This window comes from Athene noctua, chromosome 21 (assembly GCF_965140245.1).
Source record: "Athene noctua chromosome 21, bAthNoc1.hap1.1, whole genome shotgun sequence".
NCBI lineage: Eukaryota > Metazoa > Chordata > Aves > Strigiformes > Strigidae > Athene > Athene noctua.
The window spans coordinates 1678758-1705552 of NC_134057.1; the positions used below are offsets into that span (position 1 = coordinate 1678758).

The 26795-nt window shown below is 41.3% G+C and overlaps 1 protein-coding gene across 3 annotated transcripts in view; it reads left to right on the plus strand.

Moving 5' to 3' along the window:
* Positions 1-26795, plus strand: part of PRKG1 (protein kinase cGMP-dependent 1) — a 527419-nt gene that overhangs the window by 183974 nt on the left and 316650 nt on the right. For all 3 annotated transcript variants that reach the window (XM_074924173.1, XM_074924172.1, XM_074924171.1), the window contains exon 3: positions 19907-20020. In XM_074924173.1, coding sequence (XP_074780274.1) covers positions 19907-20020 — 114 coding nt within the window. The remainder of the gene's footprint in view (positions 1-19906; positions 20021-26795) is intronic.

Here is a 26795-nt window from a genome sequence, read left to right on the forward strand (position 1 = left end):
GAAGGAAACAGCCTGTGTCAGCTGAAAAGCTCTGGATAGCCATGAGACAAGAGCTACGCTCGTTTGCGGTATGAACAGAGAGTGAATTTGGGAAATGGTGCTGGGCAATGCAAGAGCAAAATCTTGTCAAACAAATGGAAAGTCATTATTAGGAATGTGCCCTTCAGAAGTTTATCTTGAAACCTGAATCCTCCAGGCATGTGAGGGTCTCTGAAGCGTCAGCGGTTTGGTTGCTACTGACAGTTTTTTCGTATTCCTGGTTGTCTTCTTGATTGTTTTGGATGGTACATGACACACTTGACATTTTTTATAAAATTTGTGCTGAGATGGTGATGCTATTTTCCCCCTCTCTCCCAAGCAGAAAACTGTCCTTCCTTCATCCATAGGGTGCTTTAGAGGTCTTAAATCAGAGTTAGAAATCTTCTCAGTGCAAAGTAGACTAAATGACAGGCTAAAATAACTAAATAACAGGCATTCATCTCCCTGTGAGGCTGCAGTATAGAAAATGGAAAGGGAGCAGCTCCCAAGTCCCCTCGCTGCACATTTCTTTCCCTGTTTACAGAGGTGAGAGGTGTTCAAGCTCATAGCAAAAAGCTCTCTGCCATTCTCGATATGCTCCGATACCATATTTCCCTGCATTGCAACACCAGTGATAGCCTTTCTCGGATGCATGGCTGGCTGAAGCTCTCTCCTCCTGCTAACCTTGTTCTAGTCAGTGAATCAGATGGTTTTGTTTTCAGCAGATGTTTCTGCCTCAGATCAGTGGAGAGTCTCTAGATCATTTCACTCCTTTCTGTAAAGTGATGGAATACCAGCCAGAGGTGTAGCAAGGATATTCTCACCTGCCAAGATTTAAAACAGCTCCATTCATTACTGTACTCACTCATACTCCTGGTAGAGAAGCTTTATGCATACAGCTTGAAGAGCACAGCGTTACTGCTCTGCGTGCCTCTCCTGGAGGCTGAAGCTGATGTGGCGTGAGAAGTCCCACTGCAGTACCTGCAAGGATCCCATCTCTTTGACAGGAGACCACTAATATGCCAGCACAGTGTGCCCTGGCAGATGAAAACAGTTGAGTCTGTAGCGTTAACCACCCAATCTTCTCATCTCAAGGGTCTCGCTACAGAGCATGACTTGGGGGAAGGCTGGCAATGTATCTAATAGTTAGGAAAGACTGGCAACCAGCTAAAAAGAGGAATGACTCCAGCTTGTTGGTCAACTGTTCCCAGTTTAGAAGCTTAAAGTAACTAATGGAAGTTCTTCAGTTTGGTTAGATGGTGGTTGGGAATCCAGCCCTCTGGATTCAGCCCTCCATTTTTGTTCAATGGAAAGGGATTTGTTTTCAGAATAAGTTGTTTATTTTTTGCCTTAGAGGGGGGAAAAAATGAGAAAAATTTTGAAGTGCCTATTTTATCAGCAGCACTTTGCTGTCAAAAACACTACTAAGTTTTATTGACCAGCTATTCAAAACCTCTCGTGTCTGGGCAAGAAATGGAAACACCAAAATGCTACTGGTTCTGTATAACTCACCAACCTGGGCTCATTGCAGCTGAATGTCAGCTGAAAACATTGATTTACTCGAGACCTTTTCCTGCTTCATCTGAGTCACTCAACCAAGAACTTTGCCTGTTGGCTCAGGTTGACATCTGAGCTTTCCTTCCAGATGCCAGGCCCATGAAGGGGGCCATAGTTCAATCTCCCCCCAGGTATTTATTTACCAGTAAAACACAGAAAATAGGGGAAAGAGGAGCAGTGCTTTGTGAACATGAGATCTGTAGCCGATTATGTAGACTTACTGTTACTTGGCACCCAGAGCACTGTGTGATAAGGTGCCACATTTCTGAAGACAGTGATGATGGAAATACCAAGAATACTTCTTTTTTTCCCTTCAAATGTACATCTTTAATTACTAACAGTAATAATACAATTGTACAGCCCTTTTAGCTCCTCTTCTTTTTATAGGCAGTGGAAGAAGATAGAATTGTAAGATGCTTCTGTCAGGAGGGACCTCAGGAGGTCCTAAGAGCAGCTTCCTGCTCAAACAGGCTCTGGGATCAGACCAGGCTGCTTGGGGCTTTATCCAGTCTGCTTCTAAAAACCTCCAGGGATGGAGCCTGCACAAACATCACGTGCTCAGACCAGAGTCCTTCATGTTACTTGCCACCAGTGGCCATCAAGTAGGTAGAGAGCCGCAGGGGTGAAGGTAAATGGCTGAGGCTGGCTTCAGTCTCTCTCCTTAGCCAAGCAGTATGTGCTAGAAGGGCTAAATAGATCTCTATCTGTAGGCGTCCCCCAGGTGGATTATCCATACAGTTCTCTTCATATTATTTAACGTCCGTAGTAAGTAGTTGGGAGAGGTAGTGAAGCAGCACATGCCACATCACTAATGGGGCAATGCACTTTAAAAGCATTACAGCATCCTAGCACTTGAATGAATCCAGTGAACATTGAGCTAACACCCCCTCCCGCTATTGTGGTACTGCTTGAAAGAGGTAGAGACTTTCCTGGTTATTGCAGGATCTCTACCTTGAAACTTGGTTCAGGTCTTGAGTATTTTTGGACTAGTTCACGCTCAGTCTTCTGCTTGCTGTAGGTGAAGAGTACATAATTCCTCTGTCTGGCACATGTCTCTGTCCTCTGATCTGTATTTTTAAGTGGGATGCAAGGGTTTGGATGCTTCTCATACTTCAGCTACCTTTTTGTTAGGCCAGAAAACTTATAATTTGGGGACACTTTTGTTTACCTAACTCTGAAATCAGAATTGACCAGGGCACTGTTGTGGTTTGAGCTCAGAGAGCAACTGGGTACCATGCAGCTGCTCACTCCCTGCTTCCCCCCAGCGCCAAAGACGCTGGGAAGGAGGGAAGCAAGAGGCCCAGGAAATTGAGATAAAGTCAAGTTAGGGGAAGAAAAAAAGAACATAAACTTAATACAGACACTAACAACATGTAACAGACAGAGTAGGACAGTGAAAAACATTACCACATCTTAAAAACACCTCCCCCCATCCCTCCCTTCTTCCCAGGCTCAGCTTTACTCCCCATATCTCTGCCTCCTCCGCCCCAGTGGCGCAGGGGCAGGGAATGGGGGGTGCGGTCAGTCCTGATGCTTCTTCCACCTCAGGGAGGGGGAACTTCTGTCATTGCTCCCCTGCTCCAGCGCGTCCCCCTCTCACAGGGGACAGCCCTCCACAGAGCAGCTCCAGCAGGAGTCACTCCCACAGGCGTGTGGGTCACCCCCGTGTGTTGCAGCCAAACTACAACAGCGAGGGCTTCTTCCCATGGGGTTCCAGCCTCCTTTGGGTGCAGTCACCTGGGTTGGCCTGGGTCTCCCCACAGGCTGCAGGTCGGTATCTGCTCCCCCAGGGACCTCCATGCGTGGTGGTGGTGGGGCGACCCTGCCCTCTCACCACGGGATACAGGGGAGTCTCTGCTCTGGTGCATCGACCCCTGTTCTCCTCCTTCCTCCCACTGACTTGGGTGTTTGCACATATGTTCTTACAACTTATCATACCACTCCCACTCCTCCTCCCAGGTTCCCCTTCTTAAATATGTTATCACAGAGTCACAGCCACCATCGCCAATTGGCTCAGCCTCGGCCAGAGGTGGGTCTGACTTGGAGCCGGGGAGCTTTGGGAAGCTTCTCACAGGGGCCACTGCTGTAGCGCCTCCCCTGCTACCAAAACCTCACCACTCACTCAAACCAGGACAGGCACATAAGTTGTCTGGCTGAGATCAAGGTTCTTTCGAGCCCAGTAGGCCTTTTCATTTGCTCCATGGTCTTTCAAGGACATGGTAGTATCAGGCTGAAAGAGCTATTCAGGATTTCCCTTGGACAATTTTTTTCTTTGAAAAATGTGATTTCCATTTAGAGCTATAGGTGTTTGTCATTCAGCTGAGCTATATGTTCTAAACAGTATTCAGAGTGTGTATCTGGATGTACACATGTATAACAGAGTGTAAAATATCGATGTGTAAATTTTTATTGATTTTACTCTTTTATTTTTGTGGATTTGCAACTTCTGTATGAAGTGGCTGTCTCAATTATTTTTAAATGTATCTGTTCTTTTATTGTTACCTTTCAAGCACATGATTATCATCGGTAAAAAGGGAGAGAAGGGGATGATGTTTTTGCTGTTCAAAGGGATCTCAACGTCTGGTTTGTTCTGTGTGTTTAATAAGAGATTTCAGTGACTGCATGTCCTGATATCACTTATCACATCGCATTCCAAGTCTGGTTTTTGTTTTAATTGAAAGAATAAATTAAAATTGATTGGTCAGTTGCACTGCTTTATACATTTATATCTTCAACCTTTTTATTTTTGCTAACATTTTGGGATACTTCCAAAATATTTTGAAAAGCCAGGAAATGAAAGCCAGAGCTCTAAAGAGCAAGGGAGGAATACTGAAACTAGAAAATAAATTTGGATAACATAATCTAACAGCTGTTTAGGGCATGTGAACAAAATATGTCTTTTCTCAGTGTACTCAACAGAAAACATCTCAGTGTTTTAAGAGAGATGAAGTTAACTAAGTGTCTTAGAAGGCCTGAGGAAAAAAAGATCAGGGTTTCTCAGCATTTGAAATATGCCAGTAACAAAAGTGTTGTTATGGAAACCCTGAAGATGAGTATGAAGTTTCTTGTCTGTTGCTTTGTTTTTTGGAGAACTGAGTCACTGAAGTCATAAACCAGAGATGCTCGTACCGCCGGGTACTGCTTGGCCTCAGCGTCAGCACTCTTCATCCATCTCCTTCATCCAACTCCCAGCCCAGCTGCCATGTTGCAGACCTGCCTTCTCGATTCCTCCCCTCTTTATAAATCATAAAACCGGTTTCTTCCTATTTTGAAAGGTGATGTGTCATTTATCAAAGAGTTTCAAAATACAGCTGGAGCCTGTTCACACTTCCCACCCTAACTCGAGGTTGCCTGAGGGGCTGCTGTGGCCCATTTACTAAAGACTGTTTGCACAGTTTGAAAAAACAGGAGCTCAGAGGGAAATATTCAAGTGTGGATTTATCCAAAGGGATCTCTGAATACTCTGATGTGAAAGCACCTGTACCTGAGGGTGAGCTGGCTCGCAGTGCACCATATGGGTTTGCTGTGAGTCAGGATAATAACTTACTCATGGACTGAATTTATTTTTTAAGTGCAGTTTAGTTGCTGCAAACTTCCCATTGCAGCAGAGTCCTGTACATTATACCCGTCAGTATACTGATGCACTGGTAGGTAAGAGGCTTTGAGTACCAATAAAAGGAGCAATTTGCACTTGTGGCATAGCAGTCATAATTCCAGGTTAAGAGCAGCTCAGAGAAAATGGGAATTTGAGACAAACATTGCAACTTGGCAGGGTGGCCCGCGTCCTTCCACAAAATCACTTGCTTGGGTGAAAAGTAATTTGTATTTGAGACTGTCCGGTTTGTTTGCTTTTGAGATTGAAACATGTTCTTTATCAAGGGAAGACTGAGTCAAATTAGTCAAGCAAACCCAATATTCCCTGAAAAATATTTGGGATTTTCAATATTTTATCTAGGATAAATATGAAACTCATCTATTATCTTCGGTCACTTTTTTTTTTTTTTCATATGTAGGCTTCAGAAGCAATGGGGTAACTGTGTGTGAGGATGAAGGATGAAGATGACCTGTGTGCATCTTCCATTGGCTGCAGGAAAGTGCATTCTCTTGAATTTCACCTTAACTGTTTGAGTTCCTCAGAAATCAAACTCAAACTAAACAATCTTCCAACATGTAAATCACAATTGAAGTTTTCCTTGGCACGCTCTGCTATCCACTAGAACATTGAGAAAGTGTGGAATTAGCATCTACAAACTTTCTTATGTTGAAGTTGCTTCTGTATGAGTGCCCTAGAGCAGGTACAGTGTGGGGATGGGGAAGAATTCTTTAATGTTGAAGAAAGGACTAGATATTGCTTTCCCAAATTCTCCCAAACCGAATCAGGCAGGTTTTTTTGTAGTCTTTCATCTGATCCTTTGGGTAGTAAGGTTTCTGTAGTCATGCCATGAGTGTGGTCTATTCTTGCTGTTGTTACATGAGTAATAGCGTAGTCTGCCACATTGAATCCTACTCAGGAGCCTGCATATGTCTCCATCTGCACCCCAGTCCATCGTTTTTCAAGCATCTTCAGTGAGTCAGGCAAACTTGTTCATTTTTTGGGAGGCTCCATTTGAGGGGGAGAAACTAGAATCAGCGCAGTGTAGACAAGAAATTCATGTGGATCTTTAACCGTGCTGTTGCAGACAAAAAGTGTCTGGTAATGAGTTATGGCCAAGGGAAGAGGTTTATAGCCTTGCAAGGCACTTGTGTGACTCCATACTTTGTTAGTACACTCTGCACTGACTATAACAATTCTGTCCTGGACAAACATTTCCTACCTGTGCTAGCTGGATTCTTTCTTCCTTGGTTTTGTTGGTGTTTATTGTTTTCTTTGTTTGTTTGGTTTTTGGGGTTTGTGGTTTGGTTTTGGTTTTTTTTTCGTAACTTTTTAAAATCACCTGAATAATCCTCAGGAATGTTGTACGTAAGACAAAAATTGATTTGACTTTGTGTTTTTTCATATTCTCCATCTGCTTGATAGCTATCTCAAGTCCTTGTTATCTTTGTTTGCCAACTCACATCCTATTTTAAGAGGTTTCTTTATCAGCTTTTTTCACCATCTTACAGATTTTAACATGGTCTTACAGCCTCATTGCAAATAAACTCATTATACGGTACTTCCCAGTGCAAGTTGCAAAATCCTACAGGCACACCTTTAGGCCGAAACAAACCTTACATCAGAACTCATTTATAGAGTCACAGAATAATTGAGGTTAGAAAGGGAGTTCTGGAGGTCATCTATCCATCCTCCTGGACATATATAGCGCAGTTGTAAAGATCTTGGAATTTAAGCTTGGAAAGAGAGACTACATGTATGTGTGTATATATATGCATCTGTTTTTGAGCATTTGATATGGTGTTTGAGGATGTGCATCTCCAGCTGGGAGTGGGTCCTCTAGAGTTCCACCATTAACAAAATCTTTATAATAATAAAAATCATATTAACAGCAAAAAACCCTCAAGTTTTAGATACTCCCCAGACAGAAGCCACCTGGCTGGAAGTGGAAGATACCCATTTAATTTGCTTTGGCTGCAGATTTTACTTGTGAAGGTCACAAGAGAAAATAGTTGAGCGTTAACATCTCTGCACAGGCAGAGTGTTTCTTCTGGGATAATTCAAAGCCAGACAGTAACTATTTGCTTCTTCTTTCAAGGGTAATGTTAGCAGTGTGCTTTGCAAGGGGTTTGTTTCACATGGGGATGTTAAAGGAGGTTTAACCGTAACCTGTAGAGATACTTGAACTAAATCTGAAGTGTTAAAACAGCATCAAGTCCATCCCTTTTACTTCTCTGAAGGTGAAATCTTGCTTTGAATTGCTTTGGGCAAACCATTCATTTTGTCAGGCAGTCTCCAGCATGACTTTTCTGTCCAACACCCTTGTTTGCTGCTTTATTTGTGCATGTCCAGAGACTACACTGCCCTGTGGAGTTGTCCAAGATGGGCTGATCTTTGGGACAGATGTGAGTGCTTCCCAAGTTCTCCTCCACCAGCCACGCAATACATCTTTACCTGGGTTATTTTCTCTCTGCCCTGCCACACTTTTATGTCTCTCATTGCTCTGCATACTTATTCCCTGCTCTGCTGGGTATGCCTTGTGCTCTTTATGCTTTGCTTCACTTTCCTGCCTTCCTCTCATCTACATTTTAGTTCCTACCTTTAAAGCCGAGAGGAAGTTTCTTTATCCTATTTTTTTCAGATGGTCTCAATCCTCCAAGTTCCTCTCTGCCCCTAGGCTGCTGTTACAGGCTTTGGTGATCACTTTCCTTATTTTCGTTCTGTATTTCTCAAAATATTTCTGCAGAAGGGGTAGAAACTTGAATGCAGATCTGCTCTTATCTCCAGTAATCCTTTCTCTAGAGTAAGTGTATTACAATCCAAGAAGTGTTACTGTTATTCACTGCTTCTGGCCATGGAGACTGTACATGTTGATTCACAGTTACAAGCCCAGTTTCAAAATCCTTTCTTAAAAGCAAATGTTAAAAAATAGGCATAACATGTAATTTTTGCAAAGGCACAACAAAACTCCCCCCCCATGTTGCTAGCAGGTCCAAAACAGCAAGGTGAGGTGAGGCAGTGTGGGTTGGTAGATACTGGTTTTTGGAGATATCTTGTGGACATCTCAGCATGGGTTTCTACTGATGTCAGAGAGGCTGATGTATGTTCTGGCTGCTTGACTCTCCTAAATAAACTTTGGCACTGGAAATCCCTCCAAAGGAAGTTACTGGGTCAGGGACCCCAGCGACTCCCTCTTCTCCAGTGTTCCAGAGCAGCTGGCCATGTTCAGTCTTGGGGGAGACTGTCCCAGTGGTGCATCAAATTCAGATTGTCTCTCCAAGAGTGTTTTATAGGAGGTGAAATAAGTTCATTCAACTAAATAAAGGGTTTATTGGAGCATGTGAAAGGGCTTGTCGTGTTTTCATCAATTACACCAGCAGGTTTGAGAGTTGTAACTCTTAGTGTCTTACTTCATTTACCTTCCTTTTGTTACTTTCTGTCTAACAAGCAAAAACCTTACTTTAGGGCTTTTTGTAAGTATGTGACAGATGAGATTCCTCAGTGTTATTAACCTCAAGAATGACCAGGTGCTGGGCGCTGTCAAGCCCTGCTTTCAGTTCCCTGTCATTTGCAAAACTTTAAAAGGTTGAGCTTTGATCTGCTGCAGATGCCAGCTTAAAAAGAAACCGTTTTGGAAAATGTTGTCAGAAGTCGTTTAGTCTTTTCCAGGGAGACATCTAAGGAATTTTTTTTTTTTTCTTCATATTCAAAACACTCTTGCAGCAATTTGCAGTGTTGCCATGTTTTAGAACACAACTTAAAATCTGGCAAAAATGTGCTGCTTTTTTTTTTCCCATCCCCCTTATTACAGTTCTTATGTCAAAACCTACCCAAATTTGGGTAGGGGATAAACATAACAGGGCTTACAGCTCCCACCTGTGATGGGCTGAGAAGCAGCATGGGCTCAGGGTGAGCTCTGGCTTGGCAAAAGGGCAGGGAATGCTGGGGAAGGGATACTGGTGTGGGCTGGGACAAGACCAAAGGGACTAGAATGAAAGCAACTTGCTGGGATAACAATGGAGACTGGTACTGGGAAGGAAACTGCCTGCTGCTGTTGGGAGGAGGTGTTGGGTTAGCTTGGCTGGCAAGGTTTGGTTGTAAGAAGCCTGCTGTTGCTGATGAGTAGCTGTAATGCCGAATTGTGTTTTTGTAACTGGACAACCACTGGCCTTGTGGTATTAATGACATCCTGTTAAAGCAGATTATAGGTGTGCATCTCCAGACTTTGAAACAGTGGGCTGAAAATCCCTCTTATTAGACAGCTCCAGAGCAAGCAAGGAGTGTAAGAGCATTGCTTCAGCTTGAACCCCTAGTTTTCTTATTTTTTATTTCTTATTTCTGCTCTTTTGTCCACCTGAAGATTTATTACTTTCTTTCCATGGCCTGTGTTTGTGAGTAATTAGTGAATAATGAAGCAGGATGTCATCAGTAAAACCCTGTAGAAAATAAGTTTTCTAGAGAAGGAGACACTTGATAGCAGGGAAAGTCAAAGCAAGGCACTGCTTAGAGCAGCCAGTTGCTTTCAGGGACAACTCATTTCCATTTTGCATGTGCCATAGGTGAAAGCCAGTAAGGCTGAGGCTAGCTGGTTGTCAAAAGTTTGGGTTTAATAGAGTTCCCCATTTTCTGAGCTGAAACTATGATTTTCCGATGTGCTGAATATCTGAAAACTATATTTAAGGTTGGTGGAGTTGAGCTTTCAGAATACAAAGTGTATATGTTATGTATTATTAAATTAAATTGAACTCAGAATTGAGTCTTTTCTATTGTACATGCCAAAGTGGGTGCTTCTGGCATAAATGACCTTGTTGCTCTGTAATGGGATAACTCATGCTTCATATCAGGTGCAATTTTTGAAATATATTCAGTATTGTCCAGGAAAATCTACAGATCCATAGCGATATTTCCTAAAGAAAACTAATTACAAATAATTATTTTTCTGTTTTCAGAGCAGAGCTTGAATAATATCCAACAAATAAAACTGAAGTCCAAGTGTGAATAGTCATTCATAAATTCTGCACTGAATTGTGGGAATCTCCCTGCCACCCCTCCTGTCATTTTTGTGTTGCGTGATGCAATCTATATGCTAATGAACATGCAAGCTTATGCTGAACCCTGCTTTTTTATTTTCCTAATTTCTGAAATATAAAGTGTTTTTATTTTTAAACCTTGCGTGGAAGTGTAACGAATAATTAGTGTCCTCCCGGGAGAACCTGCCTTTTTTTTTTCCGAAGGGTCTATGATCTGAAAAGGGACCAATAATGTGAATAATCATAAAACCGATTACTCTTGTCTATGTCTCAAGGGCGTTACTAGGATATACAGTTGGAAATAAAGAATTAGGCCTTCCAGATGTCTCCTGCTTATACCCCGGAAGAGAAATAGAGAAATACAAGCTAGAAATTTCACTGCCCCGTTCCTGACATAAAAGGCTTTAGCGGATGACAGAAGAAAGTGTATGTTATTGAAACCTCATGCTGTATAGGAGTAAATACACTTTGGATTCTTAGATATTCTCTCAGATATTTTTGTATCTTTAAAATTAAGAAGCTAAGAGGCTGGTTTGGGCTTGTGGGTCATGGAAGACTTTGACTTGCAATAGTAAGTGGCTTTCCACCTGCGTCTCTAAACTGGGAGGAGAAAGGGAGAGCCAGTAACACACCGCAAGAATTTTGCCCATTATATAAATTGCACGCAGGCTGACAGATTCCTCAAGTCAACTTAATCTGTTCTGTTCCTGGAAAGAGAAAATGACCACTTAATTATTAGGAGAAAAAATTATCCTACTAATTGAGAGAGTCACATTAGTGCAATTTAGTTTATCGTTCAATTTGTTTGAGGAACATGGATGCAGTTCAGCCAAAGATGTTATTTAATGTTTAATTGGATGGACTCAAAGTGACAAAGCACTGAATGTCCTCATCAGAACAGAAACAGTCTGTGTGCTTTCCTGGTGTTATTATACAGGACAAAATGGATCCTTGTTTGTTCATACCTGATTCAATCATCTGTATTTCGACTTTTCTGTGCTTACAATGACTCATATTTCACTTTGCATCCAGGGGAAGTTATACAGTAACTTGTAAGAGCAATAACTTGTTAGAGCAAATGTTTATAAGAGCATTTTCCATGTACAGACTATTTCCCAGGAACTATTTCCATTATTCCTGAAATGCAGCCTCAAGGTATGAACTGTGTCCACTGGCACCTGTGGTGTTATTTCACTGCATTGCCTGCGCGTGGGACAGAGATGCTGCAATCTGAGTGGACACCACAAATGTGGGGCTGAGGAAGGAGACAAGCTGGGAGCAATTCAATGTTGGCCTATTTTAAGAAGGGCTTTTAGAAAAATGGTTACTACTCGTCATTATGAAATGAAAATACTCGACAGCCGTATGTAATACTCTGCAGTGATATGCAGTGGCTTGGGCACAACCCCATGAATAATGCAGACCATTATCAGTCTGTGTTTTGAAACAAACAGATATATTAACAAATCTTAATCGGACTGGCTCTGATGTCAACTAGCCACTTAGCAATTAAAGTTTTAATTGCTCTGCAATTAAATTTGCAACTACAATGTAATTAGCACACAGAGTTTAATTTGCAAATGCGTGGGTCTGGCTGAGATGCCCAGGGCTTGGGGAACACTTGGTGGGGACCAGGACAGCAAGGGAAGCCGTTTCCTCTTGGATTTCATAGGAAAACTTAATTTCACAAAGTCTCAGTGCATCTCCCTGAATCTTGCAAACCCACTCTGGCTTTCAAGCTGTCTTGAGTTACAACCAAAAGCCATATGCATAGACCTGCAAAACTGGCTGTTTCACAGCTTTCAGTGCTGTCCTTGGCAGCAGGGTGCAAGATCATCCTGATGATTTGAGGCTGCTATTTTTATAACACATTCCCTTTTTTCAGAGCAATGCTTTACTGGTGGCAGCCTGGACTTACTTGTAGCTGCCTGTGCTGGGTTTGTGTGGCTGGATTTTGGTAGTGGGGAAGAGGGCTACAGAGGTGGCCCCTGTGAGGAGCTTCTCAAAGCTCCTCCAGCTCCAAGGTGGAGCTGCCTCTGCACCAAGGCTGAGCCGGTTAGCGATGGTGGCTGCATCTCTGTGATAACGTATTTAAGAAGGGGAATCTGGGAGGAGGAGTGGGAGTGGTGAGGAGAAATTGCAAGGAGAACACCGAGGACAGTGGAAGAAAGGAGGTAAAGTGGGGGAGGTGTGCTAGAGCAGAGACTGCCATGGTGCGAGGACAGGCGGTGCCCCTGCAGCCTATGGAACAGGGCTCTGTTCCTGAAGGAGGCCGGGACTCTGGGGGAAGCTCACGCTGGAGCAGTGTGTCGCTGGAAGGACTGCAGCCCGTGGGAAGGACCCACGCCAGAGCAGCTCAGGAAGAGCTGCAGCCCGTGGGAAGGACTCACGTGGGAGAAGTTCCTGGGGGACTCTCTGCTGTGGGAGGGACCCCACGCTGGAGCAGGGGCAGAGTGTGAGGATCCTCCCCTGAGGAGGAGGGAGCGGCAGAAACAAGGGGTGATGAACTGACCACAACCCCCATCCCCTGCCCCCTGTGCTGCTGGTGGGGAGGAGGGAGAGAAATCAGGAGCAAAGCTGAGCCTGGCAAGAAGGGAGGGGTGTGGAGAAGCTGTGTTTAAGGTGTGGCTATACTTCTCACTGTCCTACTCTGTTAAGTGCTGTTGTTGGTGTTTGAATTAAGTGGATGTTCTTTTTCTTCCCTTAAGCAATCTGTCTTTTGCCTGTGACCATAATGGGTGAGTCATCCCTCCCTGTCCTATCTTGATCCTTGAGCCTTTTGCTGTATTTTCTCCTGCCCATCCCTGAGGGGGAAGGGGTGAGGGAATGGCAGAGTGGTGCTCAGTTGCCCTCTGGGCTTAAACCAAGACAGTGCCAGAGAGGAGCATCATGCTTACTACAAGGCTTCTGTTCATCGTTCAAAAGAGTTTTATCTGTTGGAGTTGAACAGTGCCTTTAAGCACAAGTAATAGTGCAAACAATGTTCCATGACCATATTAGGAGGCAGCAAGAATGGATGAATTCAGCTGCACCTACCACAAATAATTTTCCATTTCCTCAGCTAATTTATAAGGTGCTAAGAAAAAGTTTTGAGTTCTGGTTGACAAGTGAAAAAATGCATGAGAAAGAGGGTAAAGTGTTTGGCAATGTAGAAATTTTACACGTAGGTGAATGGCATTTACATAAAAATCTTTGCATTGGAATGAAGATAAGGCTTTAGCTCTAATTGTCCAGGAGGATCTCTGGAAAAAAATAAATGAGGATAAAAGAGGAAGGTTGCTGTTCTTTCAATCCAAGGAATGAGTGTAGAAAATTTCTAGCATAAAAATTTATTTTGCCAAAGGTGGAATGTGATTCTAATAACAGCCTGGAAAAACAGTCAAAGAGCATCCCATAAAACAGAGACTTCTGAGTATCTGCCAAACCCAAAATATTTTGAGTTATGCATGGTTAAACTGATTTCTGTCAGCTATTTCTGTTGGGAACAGGCTGGTGGCTTCTGGAAGGATCGTTCTCTTCTGTATTGTCACACTGGTCACCTCCTCATGTTCGTTGTGAGAAAGCCAAATGGATGGCACCCTTTGAGCTAGAGAACTGATTCATAAAACTTGCCTTGCTGAAAGTTTGCGTCAAAACCACCGATGTGATATGGCAAAGGCCCATTTCACTGCTTGCAGGACCATTAATGAAGTGACTCATTGGTCAGATGATATCATGGCATATTTTGTCCATGTGGGCATGGAGAAAAACAGGGACTAGAGGGGAATACAAAGTATAGCCACCAAAATACAGCTGCTAGCCTTTAGTCTTGGTAAGTCCTTCATGCCAGTGAAGACACAGAGATTTTTATTTTATTTTATGCTCTGTCTATATGAAAAATAACTCGCATTGTCCTCCATCAACATGGAATAGATTCTTACAGCTGACATAAAAATGCATAGCTTGGATGCAAGCTAATGCTCCACAAAATGAGCTCAGCTGTAAATTAAATATCAATGTTGAATTTAATAATGCTCAATATTTTGGCAGAAACACAGCGTTTTCCAATTTTTTCTTCTTGCCTCGAGTGATGCATCACTTGCGTTATTTAGTATTTGCTTTACGGAGATGTCAAAGGAAGTTGCAAATTTATCTCCATTAATTGATCAATATTATATTGCATTTCTTTTCAGTTCTTTATCTGCTTGATGCATCAAAGAAAACAATTTATTTCCTACATGGAAAACTGCACTGTGTAGGCTGCCAGCTAGGAAAATAAAATGGGTAAAAATCCCTCTGTTTATAGATGTGTTAAACCCTTTATTTCCATGAGAGGTGAATTTTGCTCATGGTCTGGGGAGTTTATTGTTAGGTGTTTAATGTTCCAGATTGCTTAATTACACAACAGGAGAATGGGATACTTTCTCCAGTATAATAAATTGTAATTAAACAGCACATTTATTACTAAACCATACTGAAAGAGAAGCAGCCTACCCATATCTCTTCTTTTACTGTAGAGTCAAAGATCGAATTCCTTTGCCTTTCAATTCCAACCTTCCTCAGGCTACTGTCCTGTTCAATCTTTCTCTTATGTACTTTGAAAAAAATAGATCTATTTTCTTCTGCAGCAGCTGAGTTTGTCTAATGAAGTCTCTTGTGGTCTGTTTTGTGGCGGGGTAGAAGAATACAGCTGTATCGAGGAGGACCGGGGAGCTGCATCAGAAGCATCGCAGAGCTTTGGAAAAGGAGCAGCAGAGGTGGGCTGGGAGCCATAGACCACCTTGTAGCTGGGGGTGGTGGAGCAAGGCAAAGGTTACTCAAGTGGCTTCTTGTGCTCTGTCCACCTCTCGAAATGGTCAGTTCGTTCCTTAGAGCCTGGATCTGGTTGTGTCCAGATGTTGTGAAGCTTGAGAACACGGAGCGGCTGTCCTTGCAGGGAACCCCACGAGGACAATCCCGTGGTACCCTGTTAAAAACCAGGAGGGGTGATGAGAAAAGGCAGTGTACTTTAACCCGATTACTTTAACCCAGTAACTTTAACTTGCATTACTTGTGGTGCAGAGGTGGAGCAGGCTGTGGTGGGCTTTGTGCCCTGGGCTGAGTGCTGGGCAGAAATGGGTGTCACCGTGAGCTGCTGTGTGCGACCGTAATGTATCCCCAGTGCCAAGGCACTGCCTTTCCGTAGCGAGAAGGTCACTTGGGACTAACCAAGAGCTTTTTTGCAACCTGAGAGGAGAGCTGCCACTCGGTTGCAAGGTGCAAATGTAAAATACAGCCTTGCTAAGGCATTGCTTGTGTTCCTGCCAGTGAAACCTTCCCTCTGGAGAACGCTGTGGGTCTAGAGGAGGGGACTCAGCGATGCTTTGCAGGAACAGAGGTTGCTTTCATGTTCAACCTAATTTTCATCATCATCACATGCTTGCATTCCTTCTGATTGTTTCAGGTAGAAACAGGAGAAATTTTATAATAGCCATTTCATCTGCATATAGTTATATTAAAATCTGCAAAATAAGAAACAGGTTCTGGAATCAGAACACCACTTCATTAGCAGAACTGGTAGAAAATGCTTTTAAATGACTGCATATGAAATGCATATTCTTTAGCTTTCAAAAAAGCAAGTTTTATTTTTGTTTTGACAGACAAGGCATCATGTTGTGTTATATGCTTCTGGAAGAACCAGGTTTTGTAGCAAGAAATGCACCCTCAGTTTTCTGTGTCTTCTGTGAAATCTATGCTTTAAGCATCTTTATTAGGAACAAAACTAGTCTGAATGCAAATGTTAAATGAACATTTAAATGATTCTTGGTTTTTTTATAAACAAAGCGCTTTTAAATTGCTAAGCAGTTAAGTGTAGTTATTGGTAACCACCTCCAAATTTGGGCAGTTCTCGTATAGAAAATCCTTACGGAATTCATCAAAACAAGTGCTTGTTGTCTTTTTTTCTAATATCCAAACCCTTCACCGTCTTGGGTCATGAGAAATTTTAGCTATAATCTTCTGCTTAACATCAGGGGCTTTTTTGGTTTGCTATGAGACAGAAATTATACTGTATTTGGGCAATTTGTGCTTGCCCAAAAGTTTCCTGAAGCTTACAGTTTTCTGCTCAACTCTGTAGCTGCTGCTTGAAACTCAAAGGTGACAGTGGGTAGGATAACTACATTCAAATCTAAATAACTTCTGCCTTTGGAAGTTACTTCTATAAGTGAAAGAAGGTTTTGGTTTTGTGGGACATTATCTTATGTATTCTTGCCTGTATCCACATATTTCGCTAGGACCTCTTCTCTATGCTTTTTAAATTAGTATTTTAATTTCATCACCAATGTGTTTCTTGTGTACTGGGGGAAATTGTTGATGCAGTAAAAGGATCATGAAGACTGTAATAAAAATAATCTGTGCAATGTCCTGCTTTCCATCTCAAATCTCCAAGTCCTTTGCTATAATCAGCAGGAATTTGTTATCAAGGTACGGCAGTGAGAACTCAATTTTCTACGTGTGAAAAATAGGCTGTAAACTGATGGGAGCTGAGCTCCCATTTCTGTGTATTACTCCACCGAGCTCTTTCCAACCCCAAGGCAGTCCTTTCCAGCATCATCACTCCCTCAGGGAAATTTTCATCTCCTCTTCCTCCCAGTTCTTGGAGAGCATCTGTGGACGATGAAGCATTGACTTGTAAGCACACATGTTCTTGAGTGAACCACATAATTTTTTAATGCAGTGAGAAATGCTTCCCCCCAAAGTAAACCCCACTGAGCTGTAAGAATCATAACCCATCTTCTTATTTTTAAGCCCTTCTAAGAAAATAAATGAGGCATGGAAATATATGTAGCTTTCTTACAAAGATGAGTGATCGGCGTGGATTGCTTTGGGAAGCAACAGATGACATTTTGAGCAGTGGGACAGATCTCAAAATGCTTTTGAATAATGCGATCTATTTGTGCATTATTGCTCAGATTTGGCTGTCTTTTCTTTGGAAACAGTTATGACTGCATGAACTAGAAGTGAGGTAAACTCATTCCCTTTGCAGATATTTAGTGTAGAGCTTTTTGCAGAAATACTCCCAGTTTGGTTCTGCTGAAACTCAGTTCTATTAAAAAAAAAAAAAAGTATTCTTCAAAATAATTTAGGAGTCTCTGAAGTGTGTGAGGCACCATTAAAGGTTGATTTTGCTCATACTCGAGATAAATATCTTTTTTTGTGCTTTGTATTAGATTGATACTTAATATGAACAAATAAACATTTATAAAAAATAATGATAAAAATAAATTTACTTTTGAAGGGAAGTTAGTCTATACAAGAAATGGAATTGGCGTCTATTGAAGCTAACAATAAATCAGCAACCTCAGAATTTAATTCTCAGGGTTATTTATTAGCCCTGAAGTATTCCATTGGGTATTTTAGTATTTCTATGATTGCTTTACTGTGTGACTGTAGGTGAGTGCATTCTTGGCAGAACCTGAATAGGTGCTAACCAGGCAGTATTAATACTCAACAGGATGGATGCCATATGCTTATATTCCCGTTTGCTTTTCACATTGCCATCCTATGTATTTCTCCCTACTGTGATGGGAGCTGCAGAACTGTGCACACTGTGACGGCCAGCCCACTGTAACTGGCCAGCATCTCCCGAAGGAAATGGCATTTTCTCCTCCTTATATATCTGTGTTTGTATATAGATACATGCTTATACAAGTAATCAATCGTATTTGCTGCTTTACTAATGATAATTGTAGAGACTTGCTCTTAATATTGAAATATATACTTGCTTATTAGTAGTTACTTGCAATAAATACATTTTAATAAACACCACCTCACCATCCCCAAACACTCTGTGCTTCTGTATCACAGAATCACAGAATCATCAAGGTTGGAAAAGACCTTGAACATCATCTAGTCCAACCATTAACCTAACACTGATCGTTCTCAACTCCACCATACTATTTCAACCTGACTCTTCAACCCCCCAGGGATGGGGACTCCCCCCCTGCCCTGGGCAGCCCATTCCAACGCCCAACAGCCCCTTCTGCAAAGAACTGTAAGAATTACCAGACTACACTGCTGCAATCTTTACACTCCCACAGACCAGGTAACCTTTAGGTCATGATTTATCTAAGAGTAACATTTAGTTTCATAAAAAACAATTTTTTTTTTTTTTTTAAATCAGCAGTAGATCTTGGGATCTATTGCACCAGACAGTCTAAGACCGCTCTCCCTCCAATATACTTTGTGCACTTTAAAGGCATCATTTAAAGTTTGCCTTGCATTAATACAATACTTTCTTCCATGCACCTCTACATATCATTACCCTCTTTCTTATTCTGCTAGGGAAATATTTGAAGTTTTCTGCTCAGTTTGAATTACCTTATTATGTGTCTGGTAGGGATATTGTGTCTAAGCTTGCTTCAGAGTCCTCAAAGTTTGCCTTTTGTCGTTGATGTGTTGTTTTGGTAGAGGAGCACAGCCACGCTGGAGTTAATCTTACTTCATGGGGTATCTTGGACATCGTGGTGTAGATTTACACACAGATATGTAGGCCTGACAGGACTGTATTTTAAAGCATCCATATTATGTAGGAGAAGTTGGGTTTTTTTTTGTGATGGTGGTCTTGCTTTGTGGTGAGTACCTCTGGATTACCTCTGCAGGAAATAGGGTTGTATAATCTCTTATCAAACTAATTGGAGTAATCTATTTTTGCAAGCATTTGAGGCCCAGTTTGGTACCTAATGTACAAACATACAAATTCAGGTAGTTGTGAGGCAGTAGATGCTGACCTTCCTTCTTGTGTGTATAGAACCACAGAGAGCAAGTCAGTGATGCCCTGGGGGCTGGTGTAGCAGGATCCCTTTACAATCTTCTTCCCAATTTGGGGTGAGAGGAGACTTCTTAGTGAGTGATAATATATGAAATTCTCACTTTTCTGTCTTGCACTTTATTTGTTAGAGCCTAAATGGTGGTCGTAGGCGGGATAACCCCATGTTCCCCCCACACGTGTACTCTGCTTTTCATCATGGCATCGCTTGTTTGTGCACAAGATGGTGGGGCTATATTCAGTTCCTTCCCTTCTCCTGGCTCTTGTTCCTCAGATGTCCTTTGAAACCCTCGGATTGGCCCTGAGCTGCTTTCTTTCCATTGCTTTTAAATCCCCCCCATATTCCTCTCGGCATGGTATGGGTAAGCAGATAAAGCAGACTGGCTCACGTAAGATGAAATGCTGAAAAAGGAAGGGTACGGTGAGATGGGAATTAAATAACGGCCATGGGTCAAAGTAATTTTCCTTTTGATAATAGCTGTGTTATTCATGGATGAGTGTTCTTGGGGATTAGTTTCTCAGTGAACATGAGCAAAATTACTCTGTGTTTTTTACATGTGGTGTTGAAGACCTAAATCTTTTCCTTTTTTAACCAAAAATTGGAGAAAATTTCACCTGAAAGTGTAATACATCAAACAAAGTTCACACTGAGCTTAGCGTACTAGTAAGTATTTCTTAACTGTACAGATACTCAACTGAAAAACCCCAGTGTTGAAAACTTAAATATGCAACAATTGTTTTTCAAGTTTTTCTGAGTTTATGTGCTCTCCTTCATAATACATTTATTTGATTTTCAAGCTGTAGGTCTCTGGTGTTTTAATTCACAGAATAATCAAATACATTTTAAAATTTAAGTCTGAAAGAACTTAGTTTCCCTTTTAAAATGGTCTTTTTTTTTTTTTTTTTTCTTTCTTTTTCTCACAGATGGGAAGGTTGAAGTGACAAAAGAAGGTGTGAAGCTGTGCACCATGGGACCTGGCAAAGTATTTGGGGAGTTAGCCATCCTCTACAACTGCACCCGAACAGCAACTGTCAAAAGTAAGATCAATTTTGAACTTTGATTTGAATGTCTTGGGATTTCATTGTGAAGCAGGGTTCTTATCATCTCTTCTTTGGAGTTGCAGCCTCTGTTACATGTTCCACTCTTAATTGATTAAACTCTTTGGGCCATGGATTATAGTATTGAATTTAGCCACTGTGAGTGGGAAGAAGATGAAAAAGAAGTGATTCACGCTATTCTTTCTCTCAGGTTTGTTCATGTATGCAGAGCAGCCTGTAGCTAATACCGTACCTTTCCTTAGGATTCTTCTTGAATCTCATGATATATATGGCTGTTGCTTCAAAGACCATATGTGACCTTTGTAAGTGTAAGTGTTCAAGGGAAATTCAGTAAATTAAGCTTATGTATTTTTTTCAGGACAAGTCATTGTTTTCCCCTTAAACTGACTAAACAAAAATCAGGAAAAAAACCTGGATGGCACTGAGTCTTCACTGCTTCTCTAAACTGATTTCTTTTATGAATGTTCTGGAGAAAAGCCAGTGTTGCACAATAAATAGAGGAAAAATCACATTGATATGCACAACATAAATATGTTTTCATCTAAATTCAGATTGATAGTTGAGATCTGGGATATATGATATCACAGTCCTCCTTGATCTTGAGGATAAGAGTCTATGGTGACATCTTAAGCAGAGAGGTTTTATAGGAGAAGATAAATAGTTCTGTGGTTTAAAGATGCTGTAGGGGAGAAGTTAGAAGGGTATAGATGGGATAGAACAAAGACAAACAAGCGATACCAAAATAATGAGGTATGTGAATACCTGTTCAGAAGAAAACCTTTTAGAAATACCCAATTTTGCTTCAAAGAGAGAGAAAGAAAGAGAACAAATGGGCAGAAATGAAAAAAAAAACCAGGAAAAGGTAACTAGATTTTTTTTTTTTTTTTTTTTTTGTGAAGAACATGCTGTTCTTCATAGTTCTACAGAACTTGACTGACATAATCTATTTTCGCCTGCACAAAACTTGCCTTTTTACAAGTACTGTTTACTGCAGGTAAATCCTTGGCTACAATATAGTCAGTTTATCAGTGGCACAGTTTATGCTTCAAGATAATCCAAATGAATAGCAAATGCTTTGGGGTAATCCCGAATGATGTAGGAAATGCACAAGTCATGCCTAGCTTGGCGGGGACAGCCCGAGCCCCAGTGACCTCCAGGCTAGTTCAGACAGTGTGTTGGTCTGTTTTTCTATGAGATCCTTTATCTCCTTCCCCCAAGTCCCCCAAAGAGCCAACAGAAACCAGGGTGCAGATGGGAAAAGGGTGTTGATCCACCCTGTCCTCCTGATACCTTCCTCCTCCCTAGGAGCATTATCCATGTACAGCCTGTTTTTCTGTCCAGTTAAAGGTTTGGAGGATTGATGATGGTGATGAATTCAGATAAGCTGCACGCTTATGTGATAAATATGGTTATAGAAAGTTGGAAAGAGCAGAGAAATGGTTCAATCCTAGAAAAGGAAATGAGAGGATGGTTATTGTTTAGTTCCCCTTAGAAATGCAGAGCTAAAAGGCACCCAATCCTCTAGCACCACGAGCACACCGTATAATCCTACATAGTCACATTGTTCCTGGGTCCATTTTAAACCTGTTTCTACACGTGCCCTCCACATGAAATAATAGTCTGCCGTTTTTACTGTCTTTTTTGCTATTACTCCCTTTTTCATGTACTATGTCTCCTCTCCTGAGCAAACTTCCAGATCGCCACTTGGCACTTAGTTTTACCAGATCCTTTTTTTCCTGGTTAAATTGGAGGCAGTAGTACAGTCACTGCTATAATCATCCTCAGAGAGATCTTTCTTCAAGAAAGAGGTGTCTGCATTTCTTGCTATAGTCTGTTCCTTTCCCACTCGTAAAATTATGGTAATTATCCACCTTCTTCTGCTGGCAGCTGTCGGGCATGTAAACTCATTTCCAGTACCAGCAAGTGACTTTTAGGTATTTTCTCTCTCATTATTGCACAAGTAAATAGCAGTTGTGATTGTAACCGGCTTCATATCCTTTCAAGTGTAGTGGCACATGAGGTCACAGCTTGCCTTTGGGGAACTGTTTCAGCTAGACCTAACTGAACTGAGGTCTTGGAGGTGTGCAGATCAATTTAGGTCATATTATTGACTTAAATTGTTGTTGCTGCTGCTAATAAAAACTTCAAACATCTGTTTGTTCTTTTGGTTAAATGATGAATAAATGTCATAAATCTCTAGAAAGGTGAACACTAGTAAATATTCCATTAAGTCTGATAATAACTTTGATTATTGCAAGGTTTATTTCAGGGGAAATAAACAACTGATGATTGCAATGAGAATAGACACCCAGTCAAGCATTGATGCTGGAGATGGTGAAAATGTGTCAAGGGGCATCATCCAACTTTCATTTAGAGAAACACTTTAAGCCAGGGCTTCCCACTTTTCAGGCAATAGATTTCCGTTACCTACAGGGTGTCAGAAATGTTTTTTGATGTGCCTGCCAGTACTTCATTACAAGGATGTTAAGTATTTCTTTTTGAAAAATGGAGTTGCAAGAAAGACTAAATGAAGGATGCATTATGGTAGTGTGAAGCTCAACATTGCCTTTGGGCCATAACGATGTGTCAGCTGTGTTGACATCTCTTGCTGTAACTCATTTGTATGTGTACTCTTGCTTTTGCTTTGTAAATAATAAAGTTTTTAGTGTCATTACTCACTGCATTAGTCTACATGGGCTTTTCAGCTGGTGCTTGCTCTGCAGGAGACTGCAAACTTAAAGGGGTAAATAACTGTAGAAAGAACTTTGTCTTTTAAAAATAATTGACAAGATTTTAAAATTTAAGTATTCTGTTCTGACTCCTGTTCCATTATGAACTCTTTATTAAGATAACCCAGGTCTTTTGAAAGCCTGCCCCAAGAGAATTCTTAAAATATTTTTTCACTATTATTGCAGTCTTAAATAAAAACAGGATGGGGTCTAAGTAGGGCCTGGGAAGAAAGAGCGACCAAACTCTTGGGTTTCATTTCAGAACGACTGAGGAAGTTCAGGCCACATCTTAGGACATGTGGCCTCATCTCTAAGATAACTGCTTACAGTTTTTTGATATCCAAATTTTTTTTTGTTATTCTGATGCTTTTGCTTTATGTTTCCAGGTATTACAGAAAAATTGGTTTTGTTTTTTCTGGTGGAGACTGTTCAGTTTGATGCTCTGAGTTTGTCATTGTCATGGCTTTCTAAAACGCTGGTATTCACAGATCAGCTCCCATTACGTCTACAGCTAATTCCTTCCACTATCTGTATTGCTTATCCAGAGTTTACAAATGCCTGTATGCAAAACTTGATACTACTTGCAGTTTAAAGCAGAATAACAGACTTTGCTCCCTGATTCTAATGAATAATTAAATTCAGTGTGTTAGAATAAGGAAAAGAACACTCCACTCAGTATGGATAAATTATCTCACACCTAAAATGACATTTCTAATCCCCTGGGAGAGTGGTGATCTCAAATACACCTGTTTACCTATATATCTCAAACTGTTATCGTTGTCTTTTTGAGGATGCTAGTTGAGTGTCTTAAAATAGTAAAGACTGTGTTTTCAGGTCACTCAGAAACAATATTGTTGAGTCAGCATGTGATCTCTCTATTAAAAACATGATGGGTTTGTTGTTGGTTTTGTTTCCCTCTGCTATGGCTGACTACGTTATCTCTGTAACTCAGCACCACCTATGTAGGTTAATCACAGGTTGAATGCCAGCATGCCTGAAATCTCTGCCTTGGCTGCCTGTTAGCACCAAGGCAAACGGTGGTGTGTGGGTGACTTGCTGCAGTTAGGAGCCTGCTGCCCTTCTCTTCCCATCCATGGGGATAGCAGAGTAGGGCGAGAATTCAGTGACGGTAAAGGAGGCTGGACAAGAGATGTGCACCTTGGCTCTACTCCAGCCACCCAGCTCAGTGTTAGACTCCGTTAATTAGGAATCTTTCCTGTACACCAAGAAAGGATTTTGTCTTGCTCAGTGCCAAGCAAACAGTTACCACAAGAGTCTGAAAGAAGCAAAAATGTATTAAAATTCAAATGTGGTTTTCTTTATTAGTAACATGGGTCGTAGAAGGAACTATGAGATATCAGGAAAAAAAAAAAAAAGACCAAAAAAACCCCCTGCGGAATTTGTGTTGTATATAAAACTCTGTAATCCTCCATCTGATAACACAGAAGGTCTTAGTGGAAATTTATCTGCTGTTAATATTATGCAGTAGTTCTCATTCCTCTTAATAATCTGATGAGCAGAGTTAAGTAGTATTTTTGCAAGCAGTTTTGGGGAGCACTGATTTTGTGAAAGCAGGGGATTCTTCACGGACTAAGGATATTGTATTTATTTGAGAGGTGGCTTTAGCATCTGAAAATATATGCTCTCAGGGGCAAAATTTGAATAAAAATTGCCTGCAAAAACATCTTGATGCAAGGCTGCCGGTTTCAGTGAAGTTATACTCAAATTAGTCCATGTTTTTAGGAAAACAATATTAACGAAAAAAAGAAAGCACAAGCTGAAGTTGTTAAACTTATATAAATCTTTTTTTTTCTGGTGAAACTAAGGGCATCTCCTCAAAGCCCAGCACAAGAATTTCTCAAGCTTCTCTGTTTATTAGCAGTTCTAATTGTAGAAAACTCAGAGCTGCATGGCGTGATTAAGGCAATAGTTTATGAATTTGTTGCCAAGCTTGGATGAGTTTGAATTTTTCACCGTTTTTCTTAATGGAGTCCTATGGAAATACTTCCCTAGCTTGGTAGCTGCAGCCCCAGAAATTACCCTAACTTTTCAAGGAGCTTGGTAACATGGATAATTTGCAAGGAAAAATAAGGCAACAATCATTTGCCAATTAAAACTGCAGGGACTCATTAAAAGCCTTTGAGAAGGATGTTGCCTTCGTATGTTATCTTCTAACAATTCTGGGAGCTAGTATAAAGTTTGCTCAGATCTTAAAACAATCACATATGTTGGAAAGAAGTTGACTTTAGATATTCCACCATTTGACTAAAGCCTTTCTGATATTGCTTATAGATATGAAACCCAGGCTGGCCAAGCCAGAGATGATCGGGTTGCAGATCAGACTGGTATACCAGATAGGAGATAAATGGATACATCCTGGGAGAAAGTCATTTAAACCTCCCTTGCACTGCCTGTATTTTTCTCTGACCTTTACAATTTTTGCCAGGTGTAATGTGACAAAGTGGAACTGGATTATTCCTTCAAGGGAAAAACAGCAAGAGAAAATGGTGTTGAGAACAATGGACAAGACGTAGCGGAACTTTTTTTCCACTCTTCAGTAGGCAGGAGCGGCTTCAGTATGGCAGCTCTGTGGCTTGGGAGATACGAGCGTAGGGATGGGTGGTGCTGACTATGCAGCACAGAGCAGTGAAATTTTAACTGAGAGACAGTCTAATCAAAAAGAGAATAGTCTGAGCTGGGAAGAGCCAAATGAAAAAATCATACAACACCTGGGTTTGTTGTGTACCTGAAACATCAACAGGCTCATCGAACTCAATGGCAAAATAAGAGCTGGTTATGGAAGCAGGGCAAAAAAAGAGGGAATGATTCATCTTGGGATGTATTTGATGCTTGTTGGTTTATTAGTTATTTTGAAATAGTAAGGAGCACAGTGGTGTGGTGTAGACAGTAATGACCAACCACGTGAAGTTTCTGTCCAGGGTTGGGCATGCTGTTGTGTCCTGCCTGGTAGCATCCACCTGACACAGCCCTGGTATGAAATGGTATGTTGTCATTCTCCTCTACACTTACACCTTTTCTGAGTGGAAGTAGGAAGGTCTAGAAGCCAGGCTATGTACTTGATTGGACAAATTCTGGTATGGTTTGGGGCATTTCAGGTGCTGCAGCTTGCTGTTGACTGTTGAAACCAGCCAAAGCAGCTCGTTCCTTTGACCTGTGCTTTTAATATGGGAAATGGAAATACAATGATGGAGCAAAAGAAAATCGATTTGGGTTTGGTTTGGTTGTGGTTAAGGATCAAGTCAATGCTTAAACTGGTTTCCTTCCAAGACAGTGATTCTTTCTATCTTGATGCAGTTCTGATGCCTCAAGATTCAAGTCACCACATCAATTATGAGAGCTGTGGCAGCTCTAACATTTCCAAAGTGTAGCAGCTGACCATCTGTACGAAGTCCTTAGGGTTATTGCTTATCCTGACCTTTGTTTTGACTTATTATTTTCAATCATGTGAACTTCATCTGGTTTCTAGCAGTGCAGCACAGCTGAGCAAACTACTGCAAGCAAGGTACAATCAAAAATAATTGTCAGGGGAAAGAGTTATGTTTTCTAATGATGAGTGAGAATGATGCTGATGGTCTTTTATGGGAAAAGCTGATTCAGGGAGTGATGAGGCTGTGGGGAAGCAGATACAGAGCTATTTGCTGATGGTCTGTAAGCAGCACTTTGCTGCTTTGCATGTTCGGGAGGTTGTGAGCTTAGAGCTGCATTGCATATACTTTGTTTCTCCTGTTTCTGTGTGTGACCTTTTTATCCACCAACAGTGTACATACTGACTTTTAATTATTATTTAGGATTCTTTGGGCAGGAGGGTTTGATCCTTACACCTTCAGCAGTTTGAGGAACTATCCATTGAAATGTCTCTTTGACTCAGGCTTTCATCACTGAATAGTATAGAAAGCTGCCAATCCTGTCTGGGAAATAGATGCTTTCTGCTATACATTCCATTTTCTACTCCTGGTAACTCTGAGTGAGAGGCAGTGTCTTATTCTGACTTAAACACTATGAAT